Here is a 25,649-nt window from a genome sequence, read left to right on the forward strand (position 1 = left end):
CTGATTGAATCCTTTAATTACTTTAACATCTCCATTAAATCCTTCTTAATTTTTTCTATTCCAGGGAATACAAGCCTTGGCTATGCAACCTTTATTCACAATTATACCCTTTCAGCTGCTATATTATTCTGCTGAATCTAAGCCATATCCTCTCCAAAATCAAAACATATTCCTGAGGTGCGGTACCAATGCAATACGACAAATAAGACTGAACCAGAGCTTTATGAGAGGAAAACCGATAGGAAAAGGTTTCTGTGGAGCATGAACATACATGCATTTAAGGTACATAAAGACCATTTCAACCAAATGGCCTACATTTGTCCTATAAATACTCCATAATAGTAAGTGTCGCCCCCTTGTTCTCTTCATTCAGAAAATGGATCTGACCATTTACTATCACTAGAGTTGCCAATTGCTGACGCACTGCTTGAATTCTATTTGGTGGCCAGCTTTTTTGACCAGCAAAAGCAGTTGTTTGGACTCATTGCCATCGGTCTTGTGGCACTGAGTTAATGTACATCAGTAACAATAGAACCAAGTTGATGATCTTTTGATGATTCCAGACTTTTAGGCTGATTACATTCAACAGATATTTTCTTCTTTGAACCAACCCTTAATTAAATGTTAATTTCTAAGATAGTTACAAAGAAATAGTTAGGAACTTTGAAACTGACCAGTAGCTTTCAAGCTAAAGTTACCAAGAGCTGCAGTATTTTCTGCCAGCCATTCACTATACTTTATACACTTGCAGCAGTGGAACTATTTTTGACAGGTCAACAGACAAGTCAGTCAAATGCTACAATGGATGTCAAATATAGTAGCAAAGTTCTGCTCTCATGAACTTACCTGCAATTAGTGGCAAGTAGTGTAAACCTTTATATTAAACCGTTGTTTCATTTGCCTTACTGTGCATGTACCTCCCCACATCTTCACCACCCTCAATGGAAACAGCTTCCCCCTGCCTGCCCAATTTATTGGGGAATATACTTAAATTTAAATGAGGTGCGTGTACGTGTGCGTGTGTGCACACATGTGCGTGTGTTCACCCGCGTGCATGGTTTAAGGGAAGTGTCCTCGCTGTTCTACCTGGTTTTGTAGGAGGTGCAGGTTGAGGTTCTTGTCATTACAGACCTAGCAGGCAGCAGAAAAACGGAGAATATTAAAAATCCAAAAGCATAAGATAAAAGGATTTGGAAACACCAAATTTCAGGCACTCTGGGGTAAAGAGTCTGTTTAATGCTTACCAGTAGGAATTAAATGTTGATCTTTCTCTTAAGGGAATTGGAATGAAAGAGTGTGAGAGATATGTTAGAATTATATAAAGCCCTGGGTTGACCATATAGTATTGAACTCAGTACTGGTGTGATGATATGGATCATAACTCACCATCACCTTTGGATATACCAAACTTTTAACTGCAACATGTGTTTTTTTAAAAAGAGAAGATTCAGCTAAAAGAGGACTATAGATTTAAATTCAGTGGCTTTCTTGAGAGGAATACCCCTGAAGGTATTAAGGAAGCTTCAAAGGGAGAAATACACTTCAAATAGTACTGCAATCTCCCAAGAGTATTTGCGACTATGCATGACAGAAAAAAAAAAATCAGCAGTTTGGGTGAGAGAAAAGTTTGCATTTGCGTTTTCATGAATACATAGGGACAGGAATTAAAAGCAAGCTCCAACCATGGTATTTATGTGCTGGTGAGCTGAGGTGCTTGTGTGCACTGGTAGGCTGAGGTATTTGATAAGTAGGGTTCAAGCACTGGTGTGCTACAAATCATAGTTAAGGAATCATCCATCAGTTATCCCTGCACTGCAGGTAAACGAGTCTCTCACTGATTGCTGAAAACTAGTTGACAAGGCAGTTTAAAAGGAATTTCAGCTGATCTGCAAAGCCAAGCATCTTGAAACAGATAGCTCAACCAGCAATGTTCCATTAACTACTCATCACAAAGACTGATGTATATATTTGGAACTTCTGTTTTTTAAAAAAAAAACACTTCTCATTTCTAATCGGTCTATGGATAGTGTTATTTATTCTTGTTTTAGTAACTCATCAACCCATTGTTTTACCCAAGAAGGTCTGATTAAGACATTTCCTTTTCAAACCTATATTCCTTTGGTCTGGGAGAAAGGTATTTACAAGTAAAGGATTCTTTCTAAGTTAACCTTGTTGTGACCAACTGAGGAGTCAGGTGAATAAGGGCAGTCAATTCATCCTTCCTCATCCAAAACTTAATGATTTGGAGTATCCAGTCTAGAATCGTACCAAATTGGAGCACCTCACTTGGGGCCTGGTCATAACACTGGGTACTGCACCTCAATTCAGTAGAGATTCACCCAAATTATACCAGGCCTTCATATGGTTAAATTAGGATAATTTGCTTAGCTTGGTATGAACTTCCTTCAATATACAAGATTAAAACTTGCTCTTAGGACGAACATGTCATTTACTATCCATGATAGTGTCCTTTGGAAAGTAAAATGCCTTCTTGAGCACCTCAGTCCATGCGGTGTAGGGATACTCTCCATATTATTAGGGAAGGAGCTCCAGCATTTTGATAAGTAGTAGTGAAGGAATGATGGTGTAATTCCAATTCAGAATGGTGTGGAGGAAAACTTGTAGGTGATGGCACTCCCATGTACCAGCTGCACTTGTCCTTCCAGGTGGTAGAATCTTAGTTTTGGAAGATGCTGTCTAAGCTGAGTTGTTGCAGTGAATCCTTTAGATAGTACACACTGTTACCATTGTGTGTCAATGTTGGAGGAGGTGAATGTTGAAAGTGTTATTGGGGATGCCAATTTAGCAGGCTGCTTTGATCTGAATGGTACTGATCTCCTTTAGGATTATTAGAGCTGCAGCCACACCAAGTGAAGTGTATTTGAATAAACTCCTGACTTTTACCTTGTAGATTGTGGACAGGCTTTGAGGAGGCAGAAGGTGAGTTGAGTCATTTGCTGCAAAATTTCAAGCCTTTGACCTATAGCCACAGTATTTATATGGCTAGTTCAGTTCAGTTTCTGGCCAATAGTAAGTTCACTGCCCTTATTCACCTAACTCCTCAGTTGGTCACAACAGGTTAACTTAGAAAGAATCCTTTGCTTGTAAATACCTTTCTCCCAGACCAAAGGAATATAGGTTTGAAAAGGAAATGTCTTAATCACACCTTCTTGGGTAAAACAATGGGTGGATTCAAGGATAGTAACATCATTGAATGTCTGTGAAAGGCAATTGGATTATTTCTTGTTGATGACACTTGTACTATTGGTCAGGCAGCAACCTTCATCAGGAATGTAGGACTTTTGCCTGAAACGTCGATTTTCCGGCTTCTTGGATGCTGTCTGACTTGCTGTGCTTTTCCAGCGCCACTCTAATCCACACTCTGATTTCTAGCATCTGCAGTCCTCACTTTTGCCTACCTGTACCATTGGTTCAAACCTTAATGTTGTCCAGGTATTGATGCATTTGTACGTGTTTCAGTTTCTGAGCAATTTACAATTCGTCAATCAAAACCCAACCCATTTTGACCTTATGATGGATGCAATGTCATTGATGAAGGAGCAGAAAATGGTAAGATCTACACCAGGGATATCCTGTGGTTGAGATGACTGTTTTCCAAGAAGCAAAAGCATCTTTCTTAACCCAGGTACGAGCCAAACCAACACCAATGACTCCAGTTTTGCAGAGGCTCTTGATGTCACACTTGGTTAAATGTTGCCTTGACATAAAAGGCCAGTCACACACTCATCTCCTCAACTTTGCCTTTTGGTCCAAGGCTATAATAGGGTCAGGAACTGAGTGGCTTGGCAGACCGAACTGTGCACAGTGAGCAAATTACTTTGAAAAGAGCTGCTTGATAACACTGTTGACAGCTCTTCCATCATTCTGATGATTTAGATTTGACCAATGAAGGGTAATTGGCGAGATTAGATTTGCTTTTTTTTTGAGGACTAGAGATACCTGATGAAAACTTCACACTGTTACATAACTCAGGGGTAGCTGTACTGGAACAATTTGGCTACGGATATGGCTACTTTGAACATATGTCTTCAGTACTATGGCTGGAACGTTGTCAGGGCTCAGTCTTAGCAGTTTCCAATGTCTTCAGCAATTTCTTGACTTCACACGGAGTGAATCAAAGTAATAGAAGGCTGATATTTTGATGCTGGAGTTCTCAAGAGGAGGCCAAGATGGGTAATTTATCCAAATTTCTTGTTTCAGTCTAGTATTTTGCACTGATGCTGGGTTCTTCTATCATTAAAGATGAGGATATTTATGGACTGTCCTCCAGTGGCTGCTTAATTATCCAACACAATTCATTATTGGATATGGCAAAACTACAGAGCTTAAATCCAATTTGTTAGTTGTGGGATCATTTAGCTCTGTCCATCACTTGCGTACAAGTCGCTGTGTTGTAGCTTCAATGGGTTGATACCTCATTTTAAGTTATGCCTGCTGCTATTCCTGACATTCCCTCCTACACACTTTATTGAACGGAGGTTGAACTCCTGGTTTGATGGTAATGGTAAAGTTAGGGAGATATAAAAGATATTTCTACTGCTACAGATGACTCACCAGCTCACGGATGCCTCATCTTGAGCTTCTAGACCTGTTCTAGAGCTGCTCCAATTAGCTCCATGGTAGTGTCACAAAATATGATGGAGGTTATCCTTAATATAACAGCAGGACTTAATCTCTGCAAGGACTATGTGGTGGTTATTCCTACCAATACTGTTATGGACAAATGTTTCATCAATAAGTAAACTGACAACAATGAAGTCAAGTAGTTTTTCTCCTTGTTGGTTTGATCACCACCTGTTGCAAGTCCATTCTAGTAGACATGTGTTTTAGAACTTGGCCAGCTTTGTCTGCAGCAGTGACACTGAGCCACTTTTGATGCTGGTCATTGAAGCTCCCCGCCCAGGGTACATTCTGTCCCCTTGCCATCCTGTGTATCCACATGCTGTTCAACATGAAGGAGTACTGATGCATCAACCAGGTGGTTAATGGGTGGGTGGACAAAGATGGATACAGCAAGTGGTAATTACCAATTGCTTTTGTTGCCCATTTTTGACCTGATGCATTTTATGGAGCCTGGAGTTAATGTTCAGAATTCACAAGGCAACTCCTTCCCAACTGTTTACTACTGCTCTGCCACATCTATTGGTGTGGTATATTATCCATAACAATTTCCTGAGATTGGTTTTTAGGATAGCTCTCTCAATTTTGGCCCAAGCTCCCAGTTATTCGTAAGGATGATTCTGCAGGATGAACTGTCCCAGTGCCTTGGTTTGTACTGGGTAGCACATCCAGTTTCATTCTATTTACAAGACAATTTAGTGGCTCGCTGGATTAGTTGAGAGAGAAGTTAAGTATCAATCATACTGCTGTGGATTTGCAATCACATATGGACCAGACCAGATTCTTTCCCTAAAGAATGAATCAGATGAAATTTTACACCAGTTCACAATGGTTCCATGGTAACCATTCAACTATCTTTGAACTTCAGCTTTATTAAACTTTACCATTTGCTGTGATAGAATTTGAAACTGTGCCCCTAAAGCACTAATAACAAAAACCGAAATTGCAGGAAAATCTCAGCAGGTCTGGCAACATCCGTGGAGAGAAATCAGAGTTAACGTTTTGGGTCCAGTGGCTCTTCTTCAGAACACAAGCATTAACCAGGGTCACTGGATTAGTAATTCCACTGGTATTACCATATTATTGCCACCCCTTAATTAAGATGTTTACAATAATAACGGAATTTGATAGGGTGCATACAGAACAACTATTACTTCTTCAGGGGTGAGCCCAGAACAAAAGGGTATAACCTTAGAATTAGTTTGTTTGGGGTGATGTCAGGAAGCATTTCTTCATATGAAGGGTAATAGAAATTTGAAATTCTTCTGAAGCATTAGGAACCAAGGTGAGGAGATGAAATTCAAATCTAACTGAATGGAGGGACACACTAAAGGAATTGAATAGTTTTCTCCTGTGTTTCTAGGTCCTCATTGGAAGTGGATATAACTTCTTCATTAGTTCTGATGAAGGTTCTACATAAAACATCATCTTATCCATTGTCTCCTCAGAGGCCAATTGAAGATCTTTGTGTTTCAGGCACATTTTCCTTAAACACAAAGTAAAGCTGCAGGTATTTGTCAGCCTGTTGGGGTTACTCTCATTGGCTTCCAAATTAAATTGGAAAAATCAAAGCACTCTTTTAGAGATATCATTAATGAATGACTGGAATTCTTCCAATGATACAGGCAACTTCATGATTTAACATGGATCAGGGCTTACGTCTTCAGTACATTCTAACCACTCGAGTTAAAATGCTCCTCCTGAATTCTCTACTGGAATTCCTGGTAATAATTTCATACAGATGGTGCCAGTTATGCTCTTTCACACAAGAGAAAATATTGACACCATTGAGTCCTTTCATAGTTCTAAATTACCTCTATTACGTCATCCCTCAGACATGTTTCAACAGAAAGAGAGAACTTGTCAATGCTTTCTGAATAGTATACACATGCATTTCTGGAGTTATCCTCATCTCTGTGCCCTCTCCTATTTTACAATTTAATAACTGGAAATCTGGTCTCAAAACTGCCAGAACTGTGGAGTTTCTCCTCCATTTTGTGTTTGTTTCATATTTCTAGTTCTTAATGCCATGAGAGGTTTTGGTTGAGAGCTAAATATTGCCAGAGCATCAGTGAGAGCTCTTCATCAAAATAATACCACAGGATCCATTGCAGAGATTGAGTTCAATCCCTCATTTGAAAGTTAACCTGACCAATAGTGAATTCTCCCACAGTAAAGCACTAGTAATAACAGTATGGGGCCTGAACAGACAACAGAAGTGAAAGTGCTACTAATTAAGCTGCAGGTGACATCTAAATGATCAACATCTGTTAAGTTAACCATGTCTTATTGAAGGAAACATAAACATCAAAATACCAAAATGAGTGCAAGGGCGGTCTCAAGATTAAAATATTTAACTGATGAATATTTTTTAATAAATACCAGTCAAGTCACTGCAATCACCACACAATGAAACTATCACAATGTTTAGTTAATATATTTCAACATTGAAATCAATATTATGGTGGAAACAAACTCTCAGCTGAATATATTGTTGGAAGAGTAGGTTATACAAACAAATAAAGCACAAGTTAATGAACTCAAAATACTCAACTTACCAATCATGTTTCTCTAAATTTTGCCACTGGCATCAGCAATCACAAGACACTGATTTATGGTAACTGACAACAGAATTAGAGGAAAATTGTGGAAAAGTATTTTCTGCATGCGGTGTGTTACAACATTGTGGAATACAATGCCTGAAAAGATGGAGCAGGCTCAACGATAAGTTTAAAAATAATTAATTTACTTGGAAAAGCAAGAACTGCATAGCAATGGGTCAACATCTAGGGAGTGGGAATAAATAGATAGCTCTTTCAAAAAGCTAACAAAGTATATGAGCCTTTGTACTCTATATAGTCAGTAACACTGATAGAAATTCTCCAAAATTTATTCCATATCGCCGAAGCTTAGGACTCAAATTCTATTTCGTTCCACAGCTTCACACACCATAGCCTCTGTAGTGACGTTATTTTGATGAAGTGCAACTTCCAGAGTTCAGATTAGAACCATTGTTTTTTGTAGAATTGTTAGTCAAGAGCATTTAATTCGAAACACCGTTCGGCCTTCGTCCAAACATTAACAGAAGAGCTCAATTCTAAAAATGAGGCGAAAGTGACCAACACCGACATCAAAACTGCATTTAATCAATGACATCAAGGAGTCTGAACAAAGCTGAAATTAATGGGAACCAGAGGAAAGGTCTGAACGAGCTGGCTTAACAGAAAAACTGAGGGAGGTTGTTGTGGTAGTGGAGGCCAACTATCTGAGTCCCAAGATATCATTGTGGATTTCCTAGTCCAACTATTTTCAAGTAATGAATCAATGACATTACTACCATCACAAGGTGCAAAAGGAATATGTTCGCTAATGATTGCAAAATAATCAATTTCATTCGCAACAATTCTGATAATGAAGCAGTTCTTGCTTACATTCAGCCAGATTGGACTATCATTCAACTTTTAAGTCCCTTCACCATCAATGCACTAGCAACATTATGTACTGTTTATAGGATGCAACTCACCAAGTTTCTTCCGACAGCAACTTCCAAACCTGCAGTTTCTACCCGCTAGAAGGATAAAGGCGGCAAATGCACGATTACATCAACACCTACAGTTTCCTCTCAAAGCCACATTCCATCATGACTTGGAACTATATCATCCATCCTCTGCTGTCACTAGGCCAAAATAACATCCTTCCTAACAACATAGTGGATGGCTTTGTCGCCCAGAGACAACCGCAATTCAAGGAGGCAGCACACCACCACTTCCTCCAGAACAATTAGGGATAGGAATTAAACAGCTAGCAACATCAATATCCCTGGAAACAAATAAAAAAAAATTGTTTGACTTCAGGAGGCTGAAGCATTTTCTGCTGGAAGCAGAATATGAGAAAATAATGTTGTTGGATGTGAACATTTATTTTCTTATTTGTAAGTTGTTCATGATTTTGCTCATTTGCGATTCTTGCACACTACTATTTATTCAAGGAAACAATAACAGCATCAGATTCTTTAGATATTAACATATGTACATAAGATGCGGGAAAGAAAACTCCAAGGTTGCATAAAATTAATCTAATTGGATTGAGACTGTATCTGTCTCACAACTTAAAATTATACTAAATTAAAATTTAATACTTGATCTTCAAAGTATGCATCCCTCAGGAGTAGGAGAGATTCCCCAACAGCAAATAACTTTCCAGCAAATTGTTTGCCAGCAATTAAGGAATCTCAGTATAATGAGTGCACAGACAAAAAAAAGCATAAAACAAATGTGGTTCCTTTTTTTATTGAAAGATATTTCTTACAAAGCTTTAATTGACGCATGTGAAAAAATAACATATAAAAAATAGATTTTGCTTTAGCAAAACTCTAGTAAAAGGAAGACATTTCCAAATTGTTTGTTGCAACAGCAGGATTGGATTCAATAGCCCAGAGACCTGTGAACAGAAGGAAAACTTTATTAAAAATCATGCTGTAAAAATTTGGTACATTTAGTCTTTAAAAGAAGCTTTTTAAATATATTGTTCTTTTATATTTTAACTGAACTGATATTTTGAATACAGATCAAAGTATAAACTTTGCTCAACTGAAGCAGGATTTGTTCTGTAAAATTCAAAACTTGTTATTTTATGTATAGAAGAACCATTGTAAAACGAACTAAACCTCAAGTTAAACATCAAAACATATCTGCTTGCCTCGGTTTGGTAAAGTCTCACCTCAAACAAAGTTATGCATTCAACTGGGACACTACTTCGACATATAACCTATACAGACACTTTATTAACTATATTGTGCTTTTTAAGAGGTACTACCCTTCTTTTCTGATCATATCCATTTGCACAACAATCAAAATCAAAAATCCTGTTTGTTCAGTTGGATGCAAAGATCCATGCTATTAGTTTGAAGAGTCAACACCTGGGCTCGGGCCAAAAGCTCTTTTCAAACCTTCTGAACAGAAGCAGCCAAGTGATCTTAGGCATACAACAGAGGAGAAAACATTTGGAATGATGAGCTCATCTGCAGAGTATTAAATTCTCACCTCAGTTTTAGGCAACCAGCCCATGTCCCACTGGGATTGCATGGCTAATAAAACAGCTGTACTTCATTCCCTCATGCTTGCCTCAAGGGAGTATTATACTTATTGCAACTGTACTATTTTGCAATATCCATACTGATATCTTGTTTTAGTATCAGGAAAGCTTATTAATAGTAATTACGTGAAATTTAACACAGCAGAGGTACCTGATACATAATAACGTAGGGAGCTTCAGGGTATCTATTTAAGTCTTTGAAATTCATTTGTTTTTTGTGGAGGGTTAATAAGAATCTAGTAACTCTAATTTTAAACAAAAGAAAAAAGGACTGCAGATGCAGGAAACTAGAAGCAAAAACGAAAATTGCTGGAAAAGCTCAGCAGATCTAATAGCATCTTTTTTTTGTTTAAAATTAGAGTTACTGGATTCTTGTTAACCCTCAACAAAAAACAACAAATGAATTTGAGGTTTACAAAATTATGAGGGGCATAGATAGGATAAATACACAAAATATTTTCCCTGGGGTAGGGGAGTCCAGAACTAGAGGGCATAGGTTTAGGGTGAGAGGGGAAAGATATAAAAGAGACCTAAGGGGCAACTTTTTCACGCAGAGGGTGGTACGTGTATGGAATGAGCTTCCAGAGGAAGTGGTGGAGGCTGGTACAATTGCAACATTTAAGAGGCATTTGGATGGGTATATGAATAAGGAGGGTTTGGAAGGATATGGGCCGGGTGCTGGCAGGTGGGACTAGATTGGGTTGGGATATCTGGTCGGCATGGACGGGTTGGACCGAAGGGTCTGTTTCCATGCTGTACATCCCTCTGACTCTAATGTCAAAGACATATAAGCTCAACCATGTAGAACCTGAAGCTCCTTATATTATTATATATCAAATACCTCTGCTGTGTTAAATTACACATAATTATTATTAAGCTTTCCTGATATTAAAACAAGATATCCATATTAATATTTGCAAAATACAGTTGTAAGTATAATATGCCCTTGAGGCGAGCAGGAGGGAATAAAGTACAACTGATTTATCAGCCAGAATCTGGCTCAGCAGTTCTGAAGAAAGGTCACTGGACCAGTAACGTTAACTCTGCTTTCTCTGCACAGCTGTTGCTAGATCTGCTGAGCTTTTCCAGCAATTTGTTTTTGTTACCTCTAATGATAACATGCAATGATGTTGCTTATTTCTTACTTCCCTTTGACAACTAAAATATAAATTGATTTCAGTAGTAAATCTAACGTATGGAATTTCATAAGTATTTAATGCGGGATAAAATCTAACTATCAACTCAATGATTTTCAAAATTACAATTAAAATATACATAATAGGAGAGAGTCAAAACACATGAATGAAATATTAATTCTATTTCCTTTTCCTTGGCCCTTTAGCAAAACATGTTAGGTCAATTACACATAGACAGCAACCTCAAAGCCATATTTCATGACTAGAAATTTTATGGAAAATGTCATCATCTGACTTTTTGATATTCATTCACAGAATGTTGACAAGGCTATCATTTATTGCTCATCCCTAACTATCCTTGAGGCAACTGAAAAGGTTCTTAGGACATAACAGAAGACATTTGTGTCAGTCCTCATTCTTGTGGATCTGGAGTCACCCATCAGCAAGTACTAAGGACAGCAGATTTACTTCAGTATAAGATATTAGTAAATCAGTTGGGGTTTTGGTAGATTCATGGTCATACACAGACCCTTCAGTTCAACTAATCCATGCCAATCTTGTTCCCAAACTACACTACTCACACCTGCCTGCATTTGATCTATATCACTCCAAAACTTTCCTATTCATGTACTTAAAAGACATTTGGATAAGTGCTGAAAATGTATCTGCATCCTCGAGCAGTTCATTCCGCGCACTAACCACTCTAAAAAAAATTGCCCCATATGTCCTTTTTAAATCTTTCTCCTCTCAACTTTAAAGCCTTAGGGAAAATACACCTATTTATCCATGCGCCTCATGATTTTATAAACATTATAAAAGGTCATCCTTCAGCCTCCCATGCTCCAGTGAAAGTCGTCCCAGTCTATTTTTATAACTCAAACACTCCATTCCTGCCAACATCCTCGTAAATCTTTTCTGAATCTTCTCCAGTTTAATTATATCCTTTCTATAACAGGGTGACCAGAACTGCACACAGTACTCCTGAAGAGACCTTATCATTGTCCTGTACAACCTTAACATGATGTTTCAACTCCTAAACGCAAAGGTCTGAGCAATAAAGGCAAGGCTTTTTAACCACCTGATCCACTTGTGATGCAAATTTCAAAGAATTACGTACCTGAATTGTGTAGGTTAGGTGCATTAGTCAACAGTAAATCTACAGTAATAGGATAGGGGAATAGGCTTGGGTGGGATTCTCTTCAGAGGGTTGTGTGGACTTGTTGGGCTGAAGGGCCTGTTTCCACACTGTAGGGATTCTTCTTCTTCCATATACCACCAATTTTGGTGTAATCCACAAACGCTCTGACCATGCCTCCTATTTTCTCATCCAAATCATTTGTATAATATAAAAAACAAAAGTGGACCCAGTACGAATCCCAGTGGAATGCCACAGTTCGCAGGTCTCCAGTCTGAAAAACAACCTTCCATCACCAACCTCCGACCATCAAGCTATTTTGCATCCAGTTGGCAAGCTCACCTGAATCCCATATAATCTGACTTTACTAATTAGTCTATCATGCGGAACCTTATCAAAGGCTTTAAAGTAAAGAACGTCTACTGCCCTGCCCTCAAAAAACTCAAACAACTTAGTCAGATGCAATTTCCCTCTCACAAACCATGTTGACTATCCCTAATCATTCCTTGCCTCTCCAAATGCATATACAGTAAATCCCAACTTTCAAAAACACCTCCAACAACTTACCCAACACAGACATCAGACTCACAGTTCTATACCTTCCAGGCTTCTCCTTACAACCTTTCTTCAATAAAGGCACAACATTAGCCACTCTCCAGTCCTCCGGCACCTCATCCATAGTTACAGATGATACAAATATTACTTCTATAGGCCCGGTAATTTCTTCCTGAACTTCCAGCAACATCCTGGGATACACCTGATCAGGTCCTGGAGATTTATCTACCTTTATATTTTCTAAGACTTCCAGCACTTCCCCTTCTGTAATGTGAACTTTTCAAAACACCAATAGTTATTTTCGCAAGTTCTTTAGCCTCCACTTCTTTCTCTACAGTAAAAACAGATGCAAAAAAAATTTTAAATATCTCTCCCATCTCCTGAGGTTCAACATAAAGACAACCTCGTTGAGCTTTAAGGGACCCTATTCTCTCTCACCAGTTGCTCCTTAGCTCTTAATATACTTATAGAATCTCCTTGGATTACCCTTAACCTTATCTGCCAGGAGTATCTCATATGCCATTTCTGCCTTCCTGATTTCCCACTTAAGAATGCTCCTATGCTCTTTATACTTCAAGAGATTCATTTGATCCCAGTTGTCTAATCTAATATGTTTTTTTTATTCTTGGCTAGAACCTCAACATCTTTATTCATCCATTGTTCCCTAATCTTACCTTTCACTCAAACAGGAACATAATGCCTCTGATCTCTCATTATAGAACATAGAACAGTACAGCAAGAACAGGCCCTTCAGCCCACGATGTTGTGCCGACCATTGATCCTCATATAAGGTAAACCTAATGTACGAACCCTCAATTTTCTGTGACCATATGCATGTCCAGCAGTCTCTTAAATATCCCCAATGTCCTCGCTTCCACAACTGCTGCTGGCAACGCATTCCATGCTCTCACAACCCTCTGCGTAAAGAACCCGCCTCTGACATCCCCTCTATACTTTCCGCCAAACAGCTTAAAACTATGACCCCTTATATTAACAATTTCTGCCCTGGGAAAGAGTCTCTGGCTATCAACTCTATCTCTGCCTCTTATTATCTTGTACACCTCAATTAGGTCCCTTCTCTTCCTAATTTTTTCCAATGAAAAAAGTCCGAGCTCAGTCAACCTCTCTTAGTAAGATAAGCCCTCCAGTCCAGGCAGCATCCTAGTAAACCTCCTCTGAACCCTCTCCAAAGCATCCACATCTTTCCTATAATAGGGCGACCAGAACTGGACACAGTATTCCAAGTGCAGTCTAACCAAAGTTTTATACAGCTGCAACAAGATCTCACGGCTCTTAAACGCAATCCCCCTGTTAATGAAAGCAAAACACCATGTGCTTTCTTAACAACCCTGTCCACTTGGGTGGCAATTTTAAGGGACCTATGTACCTGCACACAAAGATTCCGCTGTTCCTCCACACTGCCAAGAATACTGTCTTTAATCTTGTACTCAACTTTCAAGTTTGACCTTCCAAAATGCACCACTTTGCATTTATCCAGGTTGAACTCCATCTGCCACCTCTCAGCCCACCTCTGCATCCTACAACAGTCCTCTTCTGTCAACAACACCTCCAACCTTTGTGTCATCTGCAAACTTGCTAACCCATCCTTCAATCTCCTCATCCAAGTCATTAATAGAAATTACAAAGAGTAGAGGCCCAAGAACAGAGCCCTGTGGAACACCACTCACCACTGACTTCCAAGCAGAATACTTTTCTTCCACTACCACTCGCTGTCTTCTGTCGACCAACCAATTCTGTATCCAGACAGCTAAATTTCCTGTATCCAATTCCTTCTGAACGAGCCTACCATGGGGAACCTTATCAAATGCCTTGCTGAAGTCCATATACACCACATCCACCGCTCGACCCTCATCAACTTGTCTAGTAACATCCTCAAAGAACTCAATAAGATTTGTGAGGCATGACCTGCCCCTCACAAAGCAGTGCTGACTGCATTTAGTCAAGCCATGCTCTTCCAGATGGTCATAAATCCTATCCCTCAGACTCCTTTCTAACATCTTGCAGACGACAGACGTGAGACTGACTGGTCTGTCATTGCCGGGGATTTCCCTATTTCCTTTCTTGAAGGGAGGAATTACATTTGCCTCCTTCCAGTCCTCAGGTACGACTCCGGTGGAGAGCGAGGATGCAAAGATCTTCACAAGTGGTGAAACAATCACATTTCTCGCTTCCCAAAGCAGCCGAGGACAAATCTGGTCTGGCCCAGGCGACTTGTCAATGTTAATGTTTGTCAAAATTTTCAGCACATCAGCTTCCTCAATCTCTATCCGTTCCAGCATGCTTACCTGCTCCTCAATGGTTTCATTCACTACAAGGTCCTTTTCTTTAGTAAAGACAGAAGCAAAAAACTCATTTAGGGCTTCCCCTACCTCCTCAGACTCTATACACATATTCCCTATGCTATCCCTGATTGGCCCTACTTTTCTTTGATCATTCTCTTATTCCTTACATACATGTAAAATGCCTTTGTGTTCTCCCTAATCCTTCCTGCCAAGCCTTTTTCGTGCCCCCTCCTGGCTCTCCTCAGATCACTTTTGAGCTCCTTCCTCGACTGCCTATAATCATCTAGAGGGGAGCAAGACCCTTGCTTCCTCCACCTTATGTAAGCTGCCTTCTTTCTTTTGACAAGAAGCTCCTCTGCTCTTATCATCCAAAGTTCCTTTATCTCACCCCTTCTTGCCTGTCTCAGAGGAACACATTTTTTATGCATCACTCACAACTGTTCCTTAAACAGTCTCCACATGTCTATAGTGCCCTTTCAATGATTCAATTGCTCCCAATCCACGCTTCCCAACTCACATCTGATAGCATCATAGTTTCCTTTTCCCCATTTAAATATCCTCCCATTGTGCCTGCTTCTCTCCTTCTCCATAGCTATGTACATCGTGAGGCAGTTGTGGTCATTATCACCAAAGTGCTCTCCCACTGCAAGATCTGACAGCTCATTGCCGAACACCAAATCCAAAATGGTCTCTCCCCTCGTCAGCCTGTCAATGTACTGAGTTAGGAAACCCTCCTGAACACACCTTACAAAAACAGCTCCTTCCAAACCATCTGCTCGAAGGAGGTTCCAATCAATATTAGGAAAGTTAAAGTCACCCATTACAACAACCCTACATTTACACTTTTCCAAAATCTGCCAACCTATGCTTTATTCAATCTCCCTGCTGCTATTGGGGGGCCTGTAGTAAACCCCTAATGAGGTGACTGCTCCCTTACTGTTCCTAATTTCCACCCATACTGACTCAGTAGACAGACCCTCCTCGACAATGGTAACTTCCATAGCTGTAATACCCTCTCTGATTAGCAGTGCTACATCCCCTCCTCTTCCCCCCCCCCCCCCCCCTATTCTTTTTAAATGTTCTAAACCCTGAACATCCAGCAACCATTCCTCTCCCTAAGAAACCCACGTCTCTGTTATGGCCACAACATCATAGCACCAGGTTCCGATCCATGCTCTAAGCTCATCACTTTTTCCTTGCATTAAAGCAAACACACTTTAACCGATCCCTTGGTTCTTTCCCAGGAAATTCCTTCCCACTGGCTGCGCTCCCTCTTGCTATTGCCTCATCTCCATCAACTCTCACCACCAGTATATAGCTCAGGTTCCCACCCCCCCCCGCCATACTAGTTTAAACTTGTCATACCTTTGAAAACCTTCCACTTGTCAATTGTCCCTTAACCTGAAAATAGTCTACTCCGACCAACTGTAGAAAGTCACTATTACTGATTAATTAGTTAAATTTAAATTCCACAACTGTAGTGATATGATTCAAACTTTCTCCAGATCTCTGACTATCAGTTCAATGAGGTAACCGTAACACTAAAATATTCCCTAATTGGAAAATTTAAAGATGATAAAACATTAAAGAAATCATCAAGAATGGCCTGGATAAAAGTATTTATTTACATATTGAAAAATAATAAGAAGCTCCGTATGGAGTATTCAGTCTCTCTCACTCACTCACTCACACACACGAAGTATTTGTTGCTTCTTTTGAAATTTGTCATTCTTGTGTTTGTCTTGATGAGTGCAAGATGAAAAGCTTTGACAACATGTCTCTTTGTTTTCAGCAATGCTTTCATTAACCCTTTTACTTCACTTTCATAGAGTTTCAGAGGACACAATAGTTTTGAGGTGCACATCTATAGATCTTTATCATTAGTGAGTTAAAATCTTGGAACACCTTAAACAGCATTGCGACAATACTTTCACCACATGAACTTGATACTTCAAAGTTATCTAACAAATCTTTCAAATACAGCTGCTGATGAGCAATAAATGCTTTGCCAGGCTAACCTTGAGGCAGACATTTAAAAAATTCATTAAAAAATGTGGAAGAGAGTAAACTAAAGTCATGGGAATTATGAACGAAAACAAACAATGACAGAACCAAACGATGTTGCAGCTGTGGAGCGAGTTTGGTTAAGTCCCATGTTTCGGCTTTGTGAAAATTATTAACTTATAAAGAAGCAACACAGCTTGTAAACTGGGTAGAGGAAGGAGAAGGAGGAACAATCCGAGCTTGGAGGATTGGAAATGATTTAAATTACAGAAGCAATAATGGAATGACTAAAAAGTGAGAAATTAGAGAAACAGGATGCTGTATAAAGAGTCTCGGAGATATATGAATGATTATAGCAGAGAGAAAGGCGAGATTAGAAATTCTGACAAAGCCGAAGAAAAGGTTTAATGGAATATAGCAGAAGGTGACAGCCAGGGTAACTGGAGTGGAGTGTTGTCAGAATTTGTTCCTCTTCCAGATTTCTAGCATCTAAAGTATTCTTATGTCTTATAAATTATGACGTGGACGATGACATGCTGAGATTTTAATAGCACAGATTCCAAAAAGAAGCAAATACTAGAGGATTTTCTGTGAACAAATGAGCTATGTAGTTTGTGGCACTTATGAGCCTTGAACAAAATGCTAGAAAGTTGAACATTTTAAATAACTTAGTTGGAAATCTAGATCAGAAGATCAATAAACATAATATTGCAGGGAATTCTCTCAGTCCCTTTAGCAACATTTATCATCAACATACATAATTAAAGCAAGTTATCTAGTTATTAGCTGTTGCTGTTGAGGCTCTTGCTGTGCCCAAATTGGCTGCCATATTTACTAGATTACAACCACAACTATGCTTCAATAAATACTTCACTGGCTAAAGGTTCTTTGGGTATATCAAGGCCACAAGAAGTACTAAAAGAATTGCAAGTCTTCCTTGAACATTAGAAAGAAGATGTGCACAGTATGATGAGTCATCGCTTAGAAATAAGTGTGATAGATGGATCACATATGAATTTCCAGTTTTTCCATATCCTACATCTAGATATATACAATGTTTGAGCAGTTTACTTAAAATACTGCTGCATTTTGGATATGCCACAATTGGACTTGCTAGACTATTAGAACATTTGCCATAAAAAAAGTTTTTGGCTTTTTCAATCATCCGCAATGGTGTGCAACATGAAGGATTGGATATTAAGGCAGTGTGATCTGGCAGATTTCCTACACTTTGTGCACAGTTAAATCAGCAATGGAGATGAGATGAGACGATTATGAATGAAAATAATCAATATGAAGAGACAAGAGAAGATAGGGCTCAAATTAATGGAAATATCCAGGAAATGAGCCATTAATTCAAAGAGGTCTAAATTAATTGATTAGGAACAATTTGATGAAAAAAATAAAAGATTATTAAAGATCAGTGACCTTTGAAAAGATTTGAAGCTTAGCTTAATTACAGATGTATAATCATATACTGCTTAAAGACAATGAGCGAAATTTAATGTTTCTACCAGGAGTCTGTTGGGAGCTATGGGGCAAGATGGTGAGGATTGGAGGGAAGGTCAAGGACAGTTTTCCCACCTGGAAGCCAGCTGAAGGCCCTAAGTAACTACTCTAGTGCATCATACTTCCACCATTGATGGATGGGGCCACATGGACATACTGAGGTGAGCATGCCTGCTACTTGGTGGCAAAGATCCTTCATACTTCGGTAGCCTGTACTTAATGGAGAGGTCCATTAAAGGCAATGGCCAATCACAGGGAGGCTCCACTCTCTCTTTCAATAGTACCTATTCTCGCTCTCACTGGGCCTCCCCGACCTGCCCTAATGACACTTTTCATCCAGTAACCCACAAGGATTCTACCTACTGCATTAATGAGAGCAGCCATTATTATTGGAAATGCTGCTGGTACTGAAGATTGCTTGCCTCAGATTGGCACACAGTTGTCAGGAGGTGGGCCATCTGAAGATGTAGACAACATTGTTAACAAGTACCTGTTTCCATTACATAACTTGGGAAGGTGCAAGGGGGGCTGTTTTCTTAAAAAAAAAGTATTTCACAGCATGTGGAATTGTCAGGACTTGTTATTCATCCCTAATGTCCCTTGAAAAGGCGATGACCTATCTTCTTCAACCACTAACATTGTTCGGGAGGGAATTCCATGGCTGTGATCCAGTGATAGTAAAGTTATATAGTTCCAAGTTAGGAACTATAACCATATTTACATGGCTAGTCCAATTCGGAATCAGGTCAACAGTAACCCTCATGATATTGACAATAGGGTTTCACAGCTAATAGTAATGACATTGAATATCAAGGGGCAACAGTAAGATCCTCTTCTTGAAATGGTAATTGCTTGGCCCTTGGATTGCCACTTATTAGCTCAAGGAGGGTATGAAACAATTGTCCAGCCAGCGGACAATTCCACTACTCCATGTGGTAAGTTTTAAATAGATCCTAAAACTTGACAGGTGAAATAAAATAGGAAACATGAAGAAATATCGCACAAAATATTTTTACACATCATTATCACCACAGGCAAATACTCCAACATACTTTCCTCTGAACTGGAACTGGGTTATCCTTTAAAACAAAACCTTAATTTACAGGGTTCCTAAAGCTCTCAGTGGGAACAATTCAGTCATGACAAAGCACTTTTACACTTGCCCCAGAGAGACAGGGTTTGATTTCTTTTTACATGTTTTTAAGGTATAACATACTATCACTAGAAGAATCCATTTTCAAGAGGCTGTCAAGGTGAAATGTATAGTTCAATTGCCATCCTCCCTCTGGATCTAATCCACTAAAATGTATTTGAAAAGGATGTTTTCAGTGAATCCTATAGAAAAGCATTCATCCAAAATCAAACACCTTTAAAATTGATATGGTGAAAGTCCATTGGCAAAGTACTCGCCATGGTAGTACTTACCTATTCAATTATCTTCTTTCATTTCCAATCTTTCACAACTGTATTGTCTCACTTTCATATCTAAAATGGGAATCATACTGTTCACTTAACTAGTGTAATCTCAATTTAATTGAATGATTTCAGATCATCTGCCTTTTGTAGGTTGTTCATAACATGCAAGAGTAAATAATTTTCAGAAATTCCAAATCATATCTACCTTTCTAAAAATAATCCAGTAATAGATACATACAGTTTAGTTTCAATTCATCTGCTACAATTTATTGTTTGGAAATCAATGACCTCAAACAAGTCTTAGGCTAATTTTGGATCAATTATACCATCATGTCTAATGGCACAATAAATATTTGATATTTATATCAGTTTACCATAGTCGGAAACTGGCAGTTTCTTTCTGCTTCCCCATGATGAATGGTGTTTGTTTCCATCCTACTTGCCCGATTTTAACATTCTAGCATTGACTGAAGTCTCCTGGGCTTTGAAAAGCATTAAGTGTACAGATAGTGTGTGTCCAGAACGAGGACTTCAAAATCAGAGGCATGACATTCAAGAGAGAAGCTGGGAGGCAGTTCATGCACATTGTGAAAGAAAGTGGGACCCCCTCCCAGAAAAAGCAATAGGTGTTAACTCAATTAATAATTTTACACCTGAAATTGATAGGTATCTTACGAGACATAAGTTAAGGAATATGGAGACAAGGCAGGTAGATGGAGTTAAGAGACTGATTAGCCATGATCTTATTAAATAGCAGAGTAGACTTGAGGGGCTGAATGGTCACCTGCTGTTTTTTTTGAGTTGTTTAGGGATGTGGGCATTGCTGATAGGAGAGCACTTATTGTCACCCATAACTGCCCTCAGAAAAATGGTGGTGAGCCACCTTCATGAATTAATGCAGTCTATATGGTCCAGGTATACAGAGTATTGTGAAGGAAGGAACTGGAGAATTCTGATCCAGCGACAGTTCCAAATCAGCATGATGTGCAACCTTGAGGGAAACTTGCAGCTGGTGGAGTTCCTAAGCTGTCTTGGATGGTATGGAACTTCTTGAGCATTATTGGAACTGCACTCATCGAAGAAAAGTGGATGACTTCGCATTTCTGAGGTTTTGCCCTGCAGATAGCAGGCAGGCTTTGGGGAGAAGTGCTCGTTACCAGAACACTCAGCCTATTGCTCTAGTAGCCAGTGTTACATAAGTGTAAAACTGAAATGAAAAGCTATGACAATCTTTTGCAAACAGCCCCACTTTGCAATTTTTGACAGTAGGGGATTCAGTGATTCCATTCGGCCATGGAGAGATAGTTAGATCCTCTCTTGTTTGTGATGGTCATTGACTAACAATTATGTACCTTGTTTGTTCTTACCAATATATTGTTTAGAGGAACACAGGGCGACCCCATATCCGTGGAATCGTTTTCTGCGGTTTCAGTTACATATTATAGGGAACCTTCCAGAACCAGGGAGCTGCTGGGAACGTATGTTTCCCATTGAAATTAATGGGTTCGCTCCTATCTGCGGTTGGTCTTGGAATGTATTCCCTGCGAGTGGGGGGGGGGGGGGGGGGGGGGGGGTGCTTCTACTATACTTAGTTTCCACTCAGTTTGCTGTTCTTAAATGTGTGAAAGAAATGTGATAATGAATAGCTATCGACGATGATGACACTGTAAGCAGCCAGAAAGCTGCTGGCCATCTGACTACATAGAAATTTATCACCTCTGCTGCGTTGGAACTAGTATGATATAATGAAGGGAATGCCAAAACACACCTAATTTCCTGCATTTCTTCATCATTAAACTTATCAGCCTGCTTTGGATTTTTGAGGTAAAAACAATAACTGCAGATGCTGGAAACCAGATTCTGGATTAGTGGTGCTGGAAGAGCACAGCAGGTCAGGCAGCATCCAACGAGCAGCAAAATCGACATTTCGGGCAAAAGCCCTTCATCAGGAATAAAGGCAGTGAGCCTGAAGCGTGGAGAGATAAGCTAGAGGAGGGTGGGGGTGGGGAGAAAGTAGCATGGAGTACAATGGGTGAGTGGGGGAGGGGATGAAGGTGATAGATCAGGGAGGAGAGGGTGGACTGGATAGGTGGAAAAGGCGGGTAGGACAAGTCCGGACAAGTCATGGGGACAGTGCTGAGCTGGAAATTTAGAACGAGGGTGAGGTGGGGGAAGGGGAAATGAGGAAGCTGTTGAAGTCCACATTGATGCCCTGGGGTTGAAGTGTTCCGAGGCGGAAGATGAGGTGTTCTTCCTCCAGGTGTCTGGTGGTGAGGGAGCGGTGGTGAAGGAGGCCCAGGACCTCCATGTCCTCAGCAGAGTGGGAGGGGGAGTTGAAATGTTGGGCCACGGGGCAGTGTGGTTGATTGGTGCGGGTGTCCCGGAGATGTTCCCTAAAGCGCTCTGCTAGGAGGCACCCAGTTTCCCCAATGTAGAGGAGACCGGATCGGGAGCAACGGATACAATAAATGATATATTAGTGGATGTGCAAGTAAAACTTTGATGGATGTGGAAGGCTCCTTTAGGGCCTTGGATAGAGGTGAGGGAGATGGTGTGGGCACAGGTTTTACAATTCCTGCGGTGGCAGGGGAAGGTGCCAGGATGGGAGGGTGGGTTGTAGGGGGGCGTGGACCTGACCAGGTAGTCACGGAGGGAACGGTCTTTGCGGAAGGCGGAAAGGGGTGGGGAGGGAAATATATCCCTGGTGGTGGGGTCTGTTTGGAGGTGGCAGAAATGTCGGCAGATGATTTGGTTTTGGTTGGTAGGGTGGAAGGTGAGCACCAGGGGCGTTCTGTCCTTGTTACGGTTGGAGGGGTGGGGTCTGACAGCGGAGGTGCGGGATGTGGACGAGATGCGTTGGAGGGCATCTTTAACCACGTGGGAAGGGAAATTGTGGTCTCTAAAGAAGGAGGCCATCTGGTGTGCTCTGTCGTGGAACTGGTCCTCCTGGGAGCAGATCCGGCGGAGGCAGAGGAATTGGAAAAACGGGATGGCATTTTTGCAAGAGGTAGGGTGGGAAGAGGTGTAATCCAGGTAGCTGTGGGAGTCGGTGGGTTTGTAAAAAATGTCAGTGTCAAGTCGGTCGTCGTTAATGGAGATGGAGAGGTCCAGGAAGGGGAGGGAGGTGTCAGAGATGGTCCAGGTAAATTTAAGGTCAGGGTGGAATGTGTTGGTGAAGTTGATGAATTGCTCAACCTCCTCGCGGGAGCACAAGGTGGTGCCAATGCAGTCATCAATGTAGTGGAGGAAGAGGTGGGGAGTGGTGCTGGTGTAATTACGGAAGATCAACTGCTCTAGGATTTTTGCATGACTGAGCTCCTACGTTCTTTATTAAAATTCAATCTTGGGACGTAGGTATCATTTTGGCTGGCCAGCATTTTTGCCCATCCCGAATTTCCATTGAGAAGATGGTGATGAACTGCCTTCTTGAACAAATGCAATCCTGAACTGTAGGTAGACCCATAATGCCATAAGGATTAAGCGATGGTAATGTCATTTTGTATTAAAGGGCAGTGGTTAGATTGCTTGGTGTAAATGTTACTTGCCACTTTTCATCTCAAGTGTAGATATTGTCCAAGTCATGTTGCATTTGAACATGGGCTGCTCTAGTATCGGAGGAGTCAATATTTAATTTAGCATATATTAATCCTTCCTATTAGAAAGATGTTGTGAAACTTGAAAGGGTTCAGAAAAGATTTACAAGGATGTTGCCAGGGTTGGAGGATCTGAGCTACAGGGAGAGGCTGAACAGGCTGGGGCTGTTTTCCCTGGAACGTCGGAGGATGAGGGGTGACCTTATAGAGGTTTACAAAATTATGAGGGGCATGGATAGGATAAATAGACAAAGTATTTTCCCTGGGGTAGGGGAGTCCAGAACTAGAGGGTATAGGTTTAGGGTGAGAGGGGAAGGATATAAAAGAGATCTAAGGGGCAACTTTTTCACGCAGAGGGTGGTACGTGTATGGAATGAGCTGCCAGAGGATGTGGTGGAGGCTGGTACAACTGCATCATTTAAGAGGCATTTGGATGGGTATATGAAAAGGAAGGGTTTGGAGGGATATGGGCCGGGTGCTGGCAGGTGGGATTAGATTGGGTTGGGATATCTGGTCGGCATGGATGGGTTGGACCGAAGGGTTTGTTTCCATGCTGTACATCTCTATGACTCTATAAATCAGAGCGTACCTTTACTGTGTAGCCAGATCTGTAAGCAGTTAATGCTTGGATGTAAATGTAGTTTTTCTTTTAAAATATCTGTAACTGGATTAAAGGTGTTAGCTCTGCATTAAAAGGCCAATGATCCAAAATCATGATGTGGTAGGTGCCAGTATTGGACTGGGGTGGACAAGGTCAGAAATCAGACAACACTAGTTTACAGTCCAACAGGTTTATTTGAAATCACAAGCTTTCAGAGCATTGTGCCTTCATCAAGTGAACTGATCCAAAATCAGTTTGGTTCACCTGCTGAACCAGTTCTTACTGGATTCAATAAGTTGGTACCATTATATTATGCAAATATCCAGAAATAAATTGCATTACCACCCTGGGGAATTAAGAACAAACTATAATCATTAATTCTGAATGGCCAAAGTGTTACTTGTTTTCCATTTATTAATTTTCTTTACTAGGTGGGGTTTGAACAAGCTTTTCGGAGTAGATTACAAATTAACAGAGTTTAGATTAAGTAGTCAAATAGTTAAGTGAGAAACATTCTCTGTCTCATAACATTCACTGAGAGTACAGGCAAAAAACCTCCAAAAAGGCAAGCTACAAATCAACATAATCCAAATGTCACCTAGAAAACATATATGAAATATAAAATGGGAATTGACTGAATACTTACTCATCTTCTGCTGTGCCTGTGGTTGCTTTGATTATCATGTAGAAGAGAGTGAGAGCGCTAAGCACACCAAAACTTGCGATAATAAGCCATTCTTCTGTTAACAAAGGAAAAGTAAATCACTCTGGGCACGGTATGTGAAAAATGATGTGAACCCCCTATGCAGCAGCAGCGGTGGCAGCACAAGTGAGTATGTCTAAGAAAATATCGATTAGACATGAAAGCAGAATCAACAACAGTGCAGTGCAAGGGAATGATGAGCAGGTTTGACAGGCATCCAAAAATCACACATTGGTCCTACTTCGCACCTTTCCAGTCATGTTCAATGACAACTATAAACGTTACCATTTAAAATGATTCCTGTACATTTCTAAAATACAACAGGTTTTAAGCAAAAGGACCAAGGACATTGCTAATTAATTAACTAACTCTCCTATATTCCAATGACCAGCCAGTCAGTTAGAACACCAATATATATTTAATGTAGTGCATTAATTTCCAAAAGACACTTCGCAGTACAAAAATGCAATATTTTCCATGGGTTCAAAAGGTGACAGTTAGGCAGATGGCCAAGATGATAGGTTTTAAAGACAGCAAGAGAGATGGAGAGCTCAAAGGAGAAAATTCCAGAGATTAAGACTAAGGTACATGCATACATCACCACCAACAGGGACATTTAGGACCTCAAATTAGCAAAGTGATGAAATCTTGGCAAATTGTAGGTCTGGAGAAGACTGTAGAAAGAGAGAACAATGCTGGAAACATTCAGCAATTCAGACAGCATCTATGGAAAGCAACAGATTTGACAAGCTGAATTTCAGAAAGTCAAGTTGACCTCAGGAGCCCTTTAAATATGACTGGTATGCCCTGATGCAGGATTTCTGATCTTCTGTCCAGGTTTTCTAAACTTCAGCAGTGCATTTCAAGTGTACAAGGTGGTTCAGGTCACAAAGAGTCCTCATTCATGATACCTCAAAAGGTGCTGTGAATCATTATTTACAGGGAACCATTTCAAAAGT

The 25,649-nt window shown here is 40.2% G+C and overlaps 1 protein-coding gene across 5 annotated transcripts in view; it reads right to left on the reverse strand.

The window, feature by feature from the left end:
- rnf130 (ring finger protein 130) overlaps positions 1-25,649 on the reverse strand; it is a 166,631-nt gene that overhangs the window by 10,132 nt on the left and 130,850 nt on the right. Inside the window, exons 7-9 of one of the 5 annotated variants that reach the window (XM_072590350.1) lie at positions 24,634-24,727; positions 19,803-19,862; positions 8,915-9,081 (exon numbers count right to left, since the gene is read on the reverse strand). The exons of 1 other annotated variant lie outside the window; for it this stretch is intronic. In XM_072590350.1, the coding sequence (XP_072446451.1) occupies positions 19,835-19,862; positions 24,634-24,727 (122 nt within the window). In that variant the 3' untranslated portion in view covers positions 8,915-9,081; positions 19,803-19,834. Of the gene's footprint in view, positions 1-8,914; positions 9,082-19,802; positions 19,863-24,633; positions 24,728-25,649 lie in introns of those variants that run through there. 3 more of the 5 variants (XM_072590352.1, XM_072590351.1, XM_072590355.1) reach the window with 3 other exon arrangements.

Source organism: Chiloscyllium punctatum, chromosome 20 (assembly GCF_047496795.1).
Source record: "Chiloscyllium punctatum isolate Juve2018m chromosome 20, sChiPun1.3, whole genome shotgun sequence".
Classification (NCBI taxonomy): domain Eukaryota; kingdom Metazoa; phylum Chordata; class Chondrichthyes; order Orectolobiformes; family Hemiscylliidae; genus Chiloscyllium; species Chiloscyllium punctatum.